Here is a 15422-nt window from a genome sequence, read left to right as displayed (position 1 = left end):
GATAGAGTCATTTCTGGGACCGTTTAACCAAAGAGGCGATTGAAATAAAAGTTGAAAATAAGAAAGTAAACAGAGACACCGGATTTTCGATCAGCAGCTCTTGGAATAGAACCCTTAAAAGAGTTATGCTTGCCAGAGCTAAGTCTACGCTGGTCCACGGTCTTCCGCGACAACAATCGGATCTCGACCAATCCGGCTCCTCCTAACGCTGGGCTTCAAAGGTCTTTTCGAATTTTCTATCAGTAGCCGTGAGAATGGGTAGCGAGTCGGTACCCGAAACGTCGGCGCTCTTAAATAATCTAACCCGCGCGCAATCCCGAGAAGATTTTTCTAAAGTTGTTCGCCGGGAAAGTGTAAAATCATATATACACGTAGGTCTTAGATTTACTGAATATTTTTTCAAATATATACTGTATATGTCTCCCCTTTTTTTCCAAAAATGTCAGTGGTAAAAGTAAAGGGGGGGACTACATTCAAACGCATTTTTTTTACTTTTCCCGAAACTGAAGCCTCAAAATTAGGGGGGGGGGGACTATATTCAGAGGGGGAGTATAATGGGAGAAATAAGATACTCATAAAGGTATAGATAAACTTAAACAGTTCACTCCCGATTATCCGGGCTAATGATGGGGAGTTACCCTCCCTCTACCCAGATGTTTCCGTAAATTTATACTTGCTCCTGGCATCTACGCTTCCTGCAATACTTTTCCTCATTTTTAATACAGTGTGTCCTCGTTTAACGTCGTCCCGTTTAACGTTGTTTCACGATAACGTTGTCCAAAAATTGAAACCCTTGATCATTTAACGTCGCTATTGCTTCGCGATAACGTTGTTCAAATTATGCGCGGCGAAAAAAAAATGAATGGCGAATAGGACGCAAGCGCATCTGATGTATAGTAAATATTACTATATTAATGCGATTGGTAATTTTCGCTCGACAGAAAAGGTTGGTGTGGGTAGCGTATGTTAAATATGCGTCTGAGCAAATAATTATCGCCTCATTTACCCATTATCCGTTTATTTCTCTGATGCCAACCGAAAAAAATGTCCACGAAGAAGAGTGGCTATCCTGGCGGTTCTTCAGACGTGAAGAAAAAACGGCGATATTAGAACAAAAACTTGGTATTATTAAAAGAATTGAAGAAGGTGCAACTGCTGGAGAGATCGGTCGAGTTTTAGGTTTGCAGGTCGAGTTTTTACAATTAAAATTTCTTCTGTTACCGAAAATATCGATGTTTCGCCATTAAAATACTTTCTTTTTAGTTTTTATATTTCATTTAATAATGCCTTCTTCCCAACCTTTTCGTTATGAAAATTCGTTTCGTTTCGAATGAATCGTTATCATGCTGAAGTGAATAATCGGTAATTAATGTTTCTCGCGATTTCCGCCGGGTTAAAGAATTCATATCATCACGAAAATTGACTCGCCCTTCATCCTCGTGCTTCCGAGTGTCAGATTCAGATTTTTTCGTTTTGGCCTGATTCAGGTGTCTCCCGATTGGTCACAAAGTCTGCTTAAAGTTACGGCTCCGATAATTGGCCTCCTTGGATTCTCGCCCGGGAAATTCTGGATTCTTCACGAAGAAATGAATTGTTAGGAACGTGGCTAGGAACCAATTTAAATTTTTTACATTGTTTCTTATGGGAAACACTGCATCGTTTAACGTTGTTTCGCTTAACGTCGACTTTTTCAGGAACAAATCAACAACGTTAAACGAGGACTCACTGTAGTATATTTTCCTCCATCAAAGAAAACGAAATGCATCGATTTCGATTCGTTACCCACCATTGGTGTATTCATAATACAGGCAGTCCCCGACTTTCGTACACAATGCGTTCCCGAAAACTTGTACGAAAGTCGAACCATTGACTTCCATACTAATTATGGGTTACGTTCCAAAAGAGCGGAATATACATACTAAAACCTTTTTTTTCACGGATTTTATTTCAATTCACTAAATTTTAATGTTAATGTTAATACCATTCCTCAAATCATCTAATTTCTTTCGAAAATACGCAGAAAATGCAAATAAAAGTTTAAAAAACAAGAACTCCGTTGGCTATCGAGTGAAACTTCATCTTGGCGATTAAGTTGACATTCCACTTATTACGTCCACTATAAATAAAAGGACATATCAAGAAGCATAACAAAATGTATTCGTTGAACCCGCACTCTGGATACCTTTTAATTTTTACACCAAAATTCGATATTTGGCAGGTGACATTCGTGATCGCGTATATTCCACATGTTATTCAAAAAAGACAAAAGACAAACGGAATTCGGGTGATATTTTGTGCAATATCGTTGCTGAAGGTTTACATGAATTAAACAGCACTCAAACGAAAAAACACAATTAGAAAGAAGGTCTTACTAGTTTTATTGAAAGCTATTCGATGATGTCTAGTCAACTTCTTTTGAAAAATATCTTCAATGAAGGCTTTCTTCTTCTCTTGATAAAGGAGCCTATAGCAGGCAGTCTCTCTCCCAAATAAATCACCTAGATTAGAGTCAATTACCAACAATTCCCTTCATTATATACGTTCGTATTGTTCGCATATACTGCCATTTGAAACAATTGAATGTTGGGATGCGCAATAAACATCGCGGGAATTTTAAAAAAATTACAGACCAACATCCGAAAGTCCGAATTTAGCGTACTAAAGTCAAGTAAAAGGTGTCAATTTTGAACGTACGAAAGTGCGAATTGTACGAAAGTCGAATGTACGAAAGTCGAGTACCACCTGTATACAAATTGTTTGGTTTTAGAAATCCCGGTTTAGACGAATGGCAAGGGCCAATTTTAACCGCATTGGAAAACGGCCAGATTGGCTCCCATGCGATGCCACTCCACGTGACGTCACGGGGACCTATTTTCTATACGAGTAGATTGGAGTTTTACATTATCTGAGATTACCAATGCATGCATGAGGCACTGAGCTCAGGCAACATGTCATAATAATCACACATTAAAAATACCTAAGTTCAGAAAGTTTCCTTCGCTTGATAGGGGAATAATGACGGAGGTAGAAAAAAAAGTAAAACCTGAAATACTCATGGTGGCAGTCATAACACCACCACTTATTTCAAAGTATATTGCAGCACATATTTACAGTGAGTCCTCGTTTAACGTCACTTACCGTTCCTGAAAAATGTGACGATAAACGAAATGACGTTAATCGAAACATAATATCCCATACGAAACAAAGTTAAAAGTGAATATCGGCTCCTAGACCTAACAATTCCTACACGGAAAAATTTTAGCGTATCATATCTGGGGCATTTTTTACGATGGGAATGCCAAACTATGGCATAAATACGAGTTCCTGTCTTCATCGACGACAAATGCTGCAGAGACCTAAATCCTTCTCCATTTTTGTATCTTCCAGCTTTGCTTTTCGGCTTCGCTATGGTGGTCGCCCGGGCAAGCGTCGCCTGGGCATCATCATAGCTGAAACATCGTCGCCGTTACAGGAACCAAAATTATTGTGAACACGGCGAAAAAAGTGACCACAAAAACTCAGAGTTCTACACGGAAAAATTCCTTGAAATAACTTTTTAGGTTCCTGAAAACCATTATGTCAAGTAAAACCTTGCGCACCTACTTACGAATTCATTTCGAAGAAAATTTGCTAAAACCGTAATCGCATTTAACAATAAATGCACCGTTTTACACTTCGTTTAGACTGACTGTATTACCGCCCACAAAACGAACAACCTGCAACGCCCGCCGCTTCGCGTTTTTTCTCGCGCGAAATTTAAAAGCCTTGACGTTATCGCGAAGCGAAGGCGCGATAAACGAATGACGGTCTCAAAAATTTCGTGACGTTATCGCGAAATGACGTTAAACATGGTGACGTAGAACGAGGACTCACTGTACCTTCAATTAAAAAAAATTTCACAAGTAAACCTTTTTTGCATAACATACATTGACCTACACTCCAAGAACTATTTTAACATATACAGTAAAACTTTGATTTTACACAGTTGGAGGGACCGAAATATGGGCACTGTGTAAAATCAAAGTGTGTAAAATCAAGAGTTGGTATTGAGGAGGAGTATATTTTTCAGGATAAGACTTTGCTCATTATTTTTAGAAGGCTTAATCACACACTTTTGTACATGTAGTTCTGATTTAAGCCAGAACCGGAACCAGAAAAAGTCTCATATGTGAGGTTTTATGGTGAAAGAGCATGAAATCCTTTTCAATCACGTCGTACATACGTTTTCCGGATTCAATTTCTCATTTGCAGGCAAGAAAATGAAGCCAAATAATCTTATTTACTCACAAGCAACACCACAGATGAACTTGTTACATTAGGAGAAACAACATTGCATTCCTGAACAATGTTTCCCACGGTTGAACAACATGGTTGAATCGCTAGCATTCCTGGCACTAAGATTACTTATGTTACCCAGGAGAAATTTCGGAATGGTGATACTAAATGCTCGCAGAGAAGCTAATTTTCGAAAATATTCTCATTAAAAGCAGTTTTCAGGATACCCGTTTAACCACCTGCAGACAAACAAAGATTGGAGATTTAAGAAATGAGGTATCTGAGGATAGTCATCCAAACTGATAGTCACCCATGAACAGGGAGCAAAATTTTGCTAACACATCACAAAGGCTTTACACCCTGTGGGCCTGGGTTCATGTCCTGGCAGTAGCAGAAACTTATCCGAGATGGCCCTATCCCTACTTGAGTAATGTGGAGGGCACTTCCAGTGCACCACTCTGTCCAGCAGATGTGACGTTAAGTCCTGGTCCCTTTGGAGCCTATCATTACAACCTGGTTAATGCCAACATAGGGTTCCTATCCCCCCAGACATTACTTCATGGCGCTAATGACCCCAGCTGTCGGTTACCTCCTTCTAAATAGCATACCATAGATAATACGGAGCACACAGGACCCGGGATATATTCGGAAATTTAGATTTTCCGGTGTTTAGATCACTTTTTTTAAGTGAGCTATTTAAATAACTGCGGAACTGCCGTCATGCCGCCAGTGATGAATAAAAAAATGATTAATAGTCCAGAACAATTTTTCCTCTTTATAATTTATACGCATTAAAAAAGCATTTCCCCATGAAATTTTAGCATTAGTAGATTGAGTCTTCCGGGAATAGCTTCTCTGTCAGCATTCTTCCACGAATTCAGCGCCAAGACCTTCGACTCACAAGCCGTGTGACTCAGCTTCACGTAATATTTTGCTTCCCCATGCATGAAAACAACACAGGACACTTTTTGTATTTTGATTTAATGGTGCCAATCCATTCCTGAGTTTAAAGGGACTGCCTTATCACTCACGTCTTGAATTTGACTTCAATGATTACATGACGATTGACGACGCCAGTTATTTTCCGAGGGCATAAACTCCCCTTCTGTTAAAAAATAAACGCTTGCCACCTAGCGGAGTCAAGCTAATAGCTATTCAAGTTCCAATCACATTTCATTTAAACCCACTGACAATGAGATACAAGTTGAGTCAGTTCTGATAAGTGTGCCGCTCAAGCAACTTTCCCTCGCCTCCATTCGTCCCACAGATATGGGGTTAGCCCGCGGAATGAGACAACGCATGCTGCTTTTACCATTGTGTTGCATCACCATCGACTTAAATCCATACTAGAAGTACAACTATCTTTTTTGGATCTCCTTGGAAGCCAAAATTTTGGTACGGGAGGATTTTTAATGGCTCATTTCGCCGTTATATTTCACTGGGGCAACGGAAAACATAGTGTTGGCAAAATTCTAGAAAACCTTCCATTAGGGATAGATATTCCGTAGTTCATAATTCCGGATTAACGAACATCTACTGTAATTACAATAAATATGTTATAAACAGCGTCGATCAATAAGTCGAATAATAAACGAAAGGTGATAGTGTTAATATCTCCGGCGATCATCTGTCTTAATCAAAAGTAGTTATACATACACGGCGATTGCCGTAAGTTTCAGATTTTGATATCCTTTTATGGAAAATTTGAACTAAGAGCGATATTCGCGTTCGTAAAGGAGCCTGAAATATTACTGAGAGGGCGCAGGGGGAAGCAATAATTAGATTCGCGATGTTTTTAGTTTCACGCTCAACAGCGCGACGTCATTTCAACCGTTCCTGTATTCATTTTTGCAACTCATTGAGACGAATAAATAACCTAACTTCATAATGCTCCAGTCGGGATTTTCAAAACAAGTCGAAAGACAACTAAGTTCACTAATTCACTTTCTCTGAAAATGGCTCATCATTTACCCAAGGACAAATTCCGCTTGGCTTTTAAACCTTATTCCACCTTAAGGAGACTGATCGTTAAATGCAAGGACCATATAGACCGATTGGATAGATGTGGAGTATATTCTTTGAAATGCAGCGATTGCAATGGTGTATACGTGGGACAGACAGGAAGAAGTTTTGAAATCAGGAAAAAAGAACATTTAAGTGCTTACAAACATAATAAAGATGAAAAGAGTAATTTTGCTAAGCACTTAATATGTAACTGCCACAGAAGCGATTTTAAAATGAATATTTTAAATTTTTGCAATGACCACCGAGAACTGGATTCTAGGGAACAGTTAGAAATTTTAAAAATTATTGAAAATCAAGATAGTACCCTTATAAATGAATACCTATACCCATCCTTTTCACCTATTCTGGCGTCCGTTTTAAAATTCATCAAGTAACTAGGTAACAACAAGATAAACAAATTATAATTAGCGCCTGATGATGATGATTACTCATTGAAACCCGGGTCGCGCACTTAAAAAATAAGTGGTATAAGTAACTGTCAATATCCACGAAAGACAACTGCGTAAAATCAAGATTAGCGACCTCTTATGGGGCTGGAGTAGTGCTGCGTAAAATTGAAAAACTGCGTAAAATCAAGAAAAGATGCAAAATCGAAAATATAACTAATAACTTCAGGCTTTACTTTGTGAAACCTCTCCATATTGGAAGCAAGGGAATAAAACTTTGTAAGGTTCACTGTTATTTAATTATGGGCACGACCCGGGTTTCGTAACTTGGTTACATCGTCAGGTGACTGATCTTGCATGCATCATACATTTATACTAGGGATGGGTCGAATAGTAGATTTCTCGAATTCGAATATCGAATTCGAATATCAAATCAATGCTCGAATATTCGAATACCTCGAATTTCGAATAGCTCGAATACTAAACTATGAATGTGAGAATGTTTGACTAGGTCGCCTATGCAGCAGGAAACCCAAGATTTTGGCGTATAATTGTGATTGCCTTTAAAGGATTCAAACAGGAATTTAACTGATTAATGGAATATTTTAATTTTATGTAAACAATAGGGTAGTTTCCTTCATTAAAGAAAACGAAAGGCATTGATTGCGATTCGTTACCCACCATTAGTGTATTCATAATACACAAATTATTTGGTTTTTGAAATACCGGTTTAGACGAATGGCAAGGGTCAAATTTTATCCTCATTTGAAAAAGGCCAGATTGGCGCCCACGCGATGCCACTCCGCATGACGTCACAGGGACCTAGTTTCTACACGAGAGGATAGGAGTTATACATCGTTTGAGATTACCAATGCATGCATGAGGCACAGAGCTCAGGGAAACATGTCTTAATAATCACCTATTAAAACTGGCTAAGGTCGGAAAGTTTTCTTCGTTTGATAAGGTATTAATAAACCTTTTTTAAGCCAAGCGCTACCATTCAGCAAGGTACTCAGCTATCCGCTAGCATCCTGCGACGTATCAGCGCTAAGCCTCGCCTCAAGGTCACCTCACCGGGCGGGAGGGGGAACCAGAAATACGACGTACGGAGATATTTCCCGGCATTCATACTTAAGCGTCGCATTTTCGCGCGCTTGAAAATTTTCATTTTTCATTTAATGGCGAAAAATAGATGTTGTCATTTACAAATCTAAAAGCGCGAAATACGTACTCCAGGAGTAATAATCTTTCGATTAAGGCCATAAAAAAATAATAGGAAACCACCCTATTATGGGCACCACCCGGGTTTTGTAACTTGGTTGCATCGTCAGGTGACTGATATTGCATGCATCATACATTAATACATAAAAAGTACACAAGTGACAGTGAGGACATCTATTGGAAAGGAAAAGGACTGGTTGAAAGGGCAGGGGTGAGGGTTAGACACGGAATGGAATAGTGAGAGGGGGGGGGGGGTAAGGGTGAAAGGGGCAGCCTTGATTTGGGACGAGGGTTTTTCCTGTGAGGATAGGTATCTGACCAGCCAGGGGAGGGCGCGGTTAAAGTGGAAGTTTCACCATTGCAATTCCCTACGATTTCCGGCCGGACTTGAGTGTCGCTGCGTAAAAACGAGACTTGATGTAAAATCAAAGTGCGTAAAATCGAAGTTTTACTGTAAACACAAGAATTGCACGTCACTGGTTAAGGGTTAATGAGTGTGTTTACCTTCCGACAACGCAGTGCCCTGGAGGTGAGGCTCCCCTCCCTTTCCGCATCAGAGGTAGGATTCGTCCCACCATGCATTGCAGATGCATCTTCTCCAACATCCTCCGCCTGCTCCAGCCTCTCCCCTGACGACAGAACTGAGCCATCGGGAGTGACATCCTTGGGATTGGAAGAGGAAGACTTGGTGAGGCACATCTTCAGGACTTCACGCTGCAACAAACGAAAAAAACTCTTTTACATCACATCCACGGACTACACCGCAAACCGACTCAATAGGCCTGTACAGTAAAACCTCTTTGTATCGTAATGGAATGCACCAAAATTTGGGCATTTATTGGGCTGAATTCAACACGTTGCGTACGGATGGGTAGAATTCTTGTCATTTTTTTCCCGAATGCTCCGGACAGATGACTAAGATTCTCGTCATTTAGGTGCGTTAACCAGGGTCAATAAAAATCATGATTTTTTCAAAAAAGTCATTTTTGTTGATTTTTTTTATTAAAATCGGATTTTATTGATTTAAATGAGATTTTTATGATTCTCCATTCATCAAAAATTCAGTTATTTGCAAAACTAACTATTTGGGAAGCATATATTGGAGAATGATCGTTTGCAGAGACAATAAGAGGCAACATACTCTAAACTTAATACAACATTTAGTCAATCAGGGGAGAGAACTATGGAAATGCCAATGGTATCAAATTAAAAATTACACCAGCATAATATAAAATTGCCAATGGAAGTATCAAATGTACTATATCATGCGGTTCTAAAGCATATGAAGTTTAGAAAAATTCTGTAATTGCAACTTTGTATGGTGCCTACGCTTAGAAGTTAAATCAGAAAACAATTTTTTTCAACGGATGCACTAGTATTCTAACCAAAGCCATTTTTTTAAATTTTCATGTTACATGCACTCCTACAGTATCATTTCTATTTAAGAGCCACCATTGTGCTGATAACTGTCGATTCATTGTAATAATTAATAAATATAAATCAAAATTATACACTTACAGCTTCCTTTTCTTGACTCTTTAAAAATCAAACATATAGATCACATTATGATTTAAATCACCTGATTTTTTAAAAATAAAAATCAAGTGATTTAAATCGTGATTTAAATCATGATTTAAATCAATCAACCCTGGCATTAACCTAAACAATTTTAAAGCGTACAATACGTATTCGTTAGTGCGTTTTCAGTTGTTGTTCGTTATTCATAATGAATTGATACATCATAACTAGAGATACGTGTAAATCGCACTTTCATTTTTATTTTATCGCACTTTCAATAACAGTTTATCGCATTTTGTATCGTCTATTTTATATTTTCGTAATGAGTTAGATGACGATAAAATGTAGTGAAACACAGTTATATGACAAAATACAGAATATTTTTAATAATTATGTTGTAGAACAATAATAAATTAAGGAATAAGAGGTATAGTGGCGGAGGTGTGGCTTGCCCGCGCCCTTTTGTAGTTCGTGGCCACGTATAGTCCCAGCCAACTAGCAGCTGGCCAGTCGCTCGCATGCTTTAAGCGGTGAGTGTCGGCAGAGCATTTGAACTGGGCTCGGCACAAAATGTACGAATTTTGCCGTCGAAAAGGCAAATTTGCATAAAAATATCATAGACATCCAGTCATCGCATCTACAGTGAGTCCTCGTTCTACGTCACCCCGTTTAACGTCATTTAGCGATAACATCACAAAAATTTTGAGACCGTCATTCGTTTATCGCACCTAAGCTTTGCGATAGCGTCAAGTCTTTTAAATTTCGCACGAAATAAAAGGCGAAAAGGCGGGCGTTGCAGGTTGTTCGTTTTGTGGGTGGTAATACAGTCAGTCTAAGCAAAGTGTAAAACGGTGTGTTTATTCTTAATTGCGATTACGGTTTTAGCAAAAATTTCTGCAAAATGAATTCTTACGTAGGTGCGCAAGGTTTTACTTGACATAATGGTTTTCAGGAACCTAAAAAGTGATTTCAAGGCATTTTTCCGTGTTGAACTCGTTATTTTTGTCATCACTTTTTTCACCGTGTTCACGATAATTTTGCTTCCTGTAACTGCGACGATGTTTCAGCGATTATGATGCCCAGGCGACGCTCACTCGGGCGACCATCATAGCGAAGCCAAAAAGCAAATGCTGGAAGATACAAAAATGGAGAAGGATTTGCGTCACTGCTGCTATTGTCGTCGATGAAGACAGGAACTCGTATTTATGCCATAGTTTGGCATTCCCATCGTAAAAAATGCCCCAGATATGATACGCTAACATTTTTTTCGCGTAGGAATTGTGAGGTCTAGGAGCCGATATTCACTTTTTACAGTGCAACCTCGATATTACGACACCCCACGGTGCACTTATAAACACTCGCTATAGCGAATTGTCGCTTTACTGGAGGTGGAGCAAATAATAGCCAATATACCTGTTGCGAACAGATATACAGGAACAGGAGTGGTGCGGCGACAGATAAACATCTATCCGATAAACGTAAGCATAAATCCAGACGAAAGGCGATGTTTTTTTGCATCACTAAATTTCCTTACTCAAATAACAACTAACTATTCAAGCAATTTATAAGCACCGCACTGAATAAAAATCATGCAAAGCATTGTTTCGCCAATCATTATATTTATCGAACGACAGTTTACCACATAAATTTGAGACTGAGCACTCCATTAACTTCATTTCTAACAGATCGCTAGCAATTACAGAGGTTAAGGAGTCTTGATGAAAGTCTTCCGGCGGTGAAACCCTCGCTACGGCGAGAGCCAACACCGAAAGGGCCTCGTAAAAACGAATTTTTTAACACGCTTATTATAGGGTCAATTGACGGTGCATCGGCTATCTCTCGTAATAGCGGGGGTGTCGCTATAGCCCGTACTCACTTTAACGAGGTTCCACTGTAGTTTCTTATGGGATATTATGCTTCGATTAATGTCATTTCGTTTATCGTCACATTTTTCAGGAACGGTTAGTGACGTTAAACGAGGACTCACTGTATGTAACATTTATCGCATTTGCGATTTTCACGCATCTCTAATCATAATGTTTGATTGGGTAAAGTTATATCCTAAACATTAGCTTTTTAACCATGCTTAAACCAAATGCATATTTCCAATCTCAACACCTCCACCCAGAATCGGCGTTCCTAGAAATTTAAATACCGCGGTACGCAACATGTAAACCCTAAACTGCACCAAAATAAAAACCAATGAAGCATTCGATAATATCGAATGGAATTTGGACTACTATGGCACCAATGAAAACTATGAAGATGATATTGCTGAAATCATATTAATAATAATAATATCTTTATTCATCTGTAGCACAATAATAATTGTGGTAGATGTCATCAATTAATACACCTCATGTGAGGACACAGTAATAAGAAATACCCTGACTTAAGAGGCAGCAGAATGTACATATACAATACAAATAAGAGAGAAATCATACAATTTGAATCAAAGTACAGGCGGTCCCCGACTTTGCATGCATTCCCGAAAACTTGTACGAAAGTCGAACCATTGACTTCCATACTAATTGGGGGTTACGTTCCAAAAGAGCGGAATATACGTACTAAAACCTTTTTTTCATGGATTTTATTTCAATTCACTAAATTTTAATAATATGTTAATAAAACTCCTCAAATCATCTAATATCTTTCGAAAATACGCAGAAAATGCAAATAAAAGTTTAAATAACAAGAACTCCGTTGGCTATCGAGTGAAACTTCCTCTTGGCGTTTAAGTTGACATTCCACTTATTACGTCCACTATAAATAAAAAGACATATCAAGAAGTATAATAAAATATAGTTGTTGAACCCGCACTCTGGATACCTTTTAATTTTTACACCAAAATTCGACATTTGGCAGGTGACATTCGTGATTGCGTATATTTCGCATGTTATTAAAAAAGGACAAAAGACAAACGGAATTCGGACAATATATTTCGTGAATATTTTCGGGAATATTTCGTGCAATATCGTTGCTGAAGGTGTATATGAATTAAACAGCACTCAAACGAAAAAACACAATTAGAAAGAAGATCTTACTAGTTTTATTGAAAGCTATTTGATGATGTCTAGTTAACTTCTTTTGAAAAATATCTTCAATGAAGGCTTTCTTCTTCTCTTGATAAAGGAGCCTATAGCAGGCAGTCTCTCTCCCAAATAAATCACCTAGATTAGAGTCAACTACCAACAATTCCCTTCATTATATACCTTCGTATTGTTTGCATATACTGCCATTTGAAATAATCAAATGTTGGGATGCGCAATAAACATCGCGGGAATTTAAAAAAAATTACAGACCAACGTCCAAAAGTCCGAATTTAGTGTACGAAAGTCAAGTAAAAGGTGTCAATTTTGAATGTACGAAAGTGCGAATTGTACGAAAGTCGAATGTATGAAAGTCAAGGACCGCCTGTATTAGCCTGCTCTTAACGAAAGGCGCCAAGGGTTCAAAGGCATAACGTCCCATCCGACGGACGGAGTGACGGACGGAGTGTTGCGCTTGAAATGTCCTCCACACAATATTCAAGCAGGGATCGGGCGGTCTTTGAATATTCTCTGCCGCTGCCGGGATTTGAACCCAGGCCCGCCGGGTGGGAAGCCAACACTCTAGCCACCACACCAACCCGATCCCCTTAAGCCCTTGGGCTTCTTATCCATTACCACACACTTATTTAAGTTGTCAATTATTATACACACTAAGTAGTCCCTTGAAACACACGTGAACTCCACAGAAGCTCGAGCAAGACTTGAGCTTGCTTACCAGACTAGTAGTGCACTTACAGAAAGAGAGAGAGCTAGAGAATGTTGAACTTGTGTGATGGATGTTTTATACAGGAAGAGCATAAAATGTCAAATGAAAATTTAGCGTACAATTTGTACACAATGTACAAAGGATTTCCAGGTTATGGTGTGGATGCACAAATGGTATAAAAAATGTGTATGTTGTATAAAAATTTGGCTTATCACAATTTGTATGCAATGTATGTTTTGTATACAATATGCACTACCGTACATTGTATACATTTTATGGACACACAATATATGCATATACAATGAGTTCATTTTTATGCAAATGTACATAAAATGACATTGTACACATCCAAAATGGAAATTGAGTATATTGTATACAATGTACTCATGTAGGCTTTAATATACAAAAGCATATAAATGTACCTAAAATGTGTACATTGTACACAGCCTGTTTAGAACTTGTGTACAACTTTTTCATAGGGGATATTATTTTCACTCATAATTCAATAATTTTTTTACTCCTGTTCCCAAAGCCATCCCAAAATGAAATTTATACCAAAGATAGAATGCATTTAACTTTTTAACATATATTTTTCCGAATAAAATTTAAGATACATTTTTTTAGATACTCGAGGTCAAAGGTCACATGGTGTGACCTCGGAATAAAAAAAATCGGTATCTTAAAATCTAATATTTTTTACAGAAACCATATTCCTTTAACTTTAAAATGAGACCAACAGGAAGTTTCTACCGCAATTATTACCTAAGTTATGATTTATTTTTGTAGAGCATGCGGAGGAAAATTTTGCATTTTTTGTCATGTTTGCAACCCTGCTGTATGAAAACCGTGTATGGCTGAAGGTTAAAATTTTGTGTATGGGCACAGTTTCATGTGCTTCAACTTCCTACCAAATTTCAAGCAAATCTGAGACGGTCGGGTTGAAAAGTCCACTTTTCTGTGATGATTTGGCATGGAATGACCCCCTTGTAATCACACACAACAAACTAGCGTTCACACTTACAATCTGAACACTCAGACTTATAGACTCTTCCTCTTTCGAATGCGATTGCCCCTGAGAATAGGGTGGTTTCCTATTATTTTTTTATTGCCTAAATCGAAAGATTATTACTCCTGGAGTACGTATTTCACGCTTTTAGATTTTTAAATGAAGGTATCTATTTTTCGCGATTAAATGAAAAGTGAAAATTTTCACGCGCGCGAAAGCGAGACGCTTAAGTATGAATGCCGGGAAACCTTTCAGTGTGGCGTATTTCTGGTTCCCGCTGCCGCCCTGTGAGGTGACCTTGAGGCGAGTTGAGCGCTGATACGACGCAGGATGCTAGCGGGTAGCTGAGTACCTTGCTGGCTGGTAGCGCTTGGCTTAAAAAAGGTTTATTAATACCTTATCAAACGAAGAAAACTTTCCGACCTTAGCCAGTTTTAATAAGGGATTGTTAAGACATGTTTCCCTGAGCTCTGTGCCTCATGCATGCATTGGTAATCTCTATCTGGTATCTACTCGTATAGAAACTAGGTCCCTGTGACGTCACGTGGAGTGGCGTCGCATGGGCGCCAATCTGGCCCTTTTCAAATGAGGATAAAATTTGACCCTTGCCATTCGTCAAAACCGGTATTTCAGAAACCAAATAATTTGTGTATTATGAATACACTAATGGTGGGTAACGAATCGCAATCAATGCCGTTCGTTTTCTTGGATGAAGGAAACTACCCTATTGTTGCTTACGGAAGCGATATCCCCAGTAGGAGGAGGCAGAGGGAGCAAAGGTTCCCGCGTCGACGTTACGTCTTCACCAGCCGACTTTCCAATTGCACCGGACGCTTCCTCCACAGTCAACTTGAGCTGATATAAAACAAAAACGCTTTCCGAGAGTCTCCATCCGGGATTACCCCGCATAGCAGTCGCATTTTATAACAACTATACCACGGCGGATATTGCTGTGATTATTACGTTCTAAAGTCAGTTAAATACAGCTATCATGACTGCAGCGCCTGCATTTCAGTGACCATTTTTGGAACTCCACATTTAATTTTTATTCCTAAAAATTAGTCGAAATACTGTTCCGATAGTGGTTAAAGGAGTAAGTAAATTGCATTGTCATCCAGTTCTGACCAATATACAGTAAAACCTCTATATAGTGAACCTCTTTACATCGTAAACCTCCATACTTCATACCACCCCTACGGCCCGGTCAGATTCACATGTAAATTTATAAGCAAACC

At 38.7% G+C, this 15422-nt stretch overlaps 1 protein-coding gene across 2 annotated transcripts in view; it reads right to left on the bottom strand.

Annotated features, from left to right (window-relative positions):
* Window positions 1-15422, bottom strand: part of LOC124172840 — a 101531-nt gene that overhangs the window by 72643 nt on the left and 13466 nt on the right. For both annotated transcript variants that reach the window (XM_046552334.1, XM_046552335.1), the window contains exon 4: window positions 8412-8621. In XM_046552334.1, the coding sequence (XP_046408290.1) occupies window positions 8412-8621 (210 nt within the window). The remainder of the gene's footprint in view (window positions 1-8411; window positions 8622-15422) is intronic.

The sequence above is a fragment of the Ischnura elegans genome (assembly GCF_921293095.1).
Source record: "Ischnura elegans chromosome 13 unlocalized genomic scaffold, ioIscEleg1.1 SUPER_13_unloc_3, whole genome shotgun sequence".
Classification (NCBI taxonomy): Eukaryota; Metazoa; Arthropoda; class Insecta; order Odonata; family Coenagrionidae; genus Ischnura; species Ischnura elegans.
This window is presented reverse-complemented; position numbering and strand designations above follow the sequence as displayed.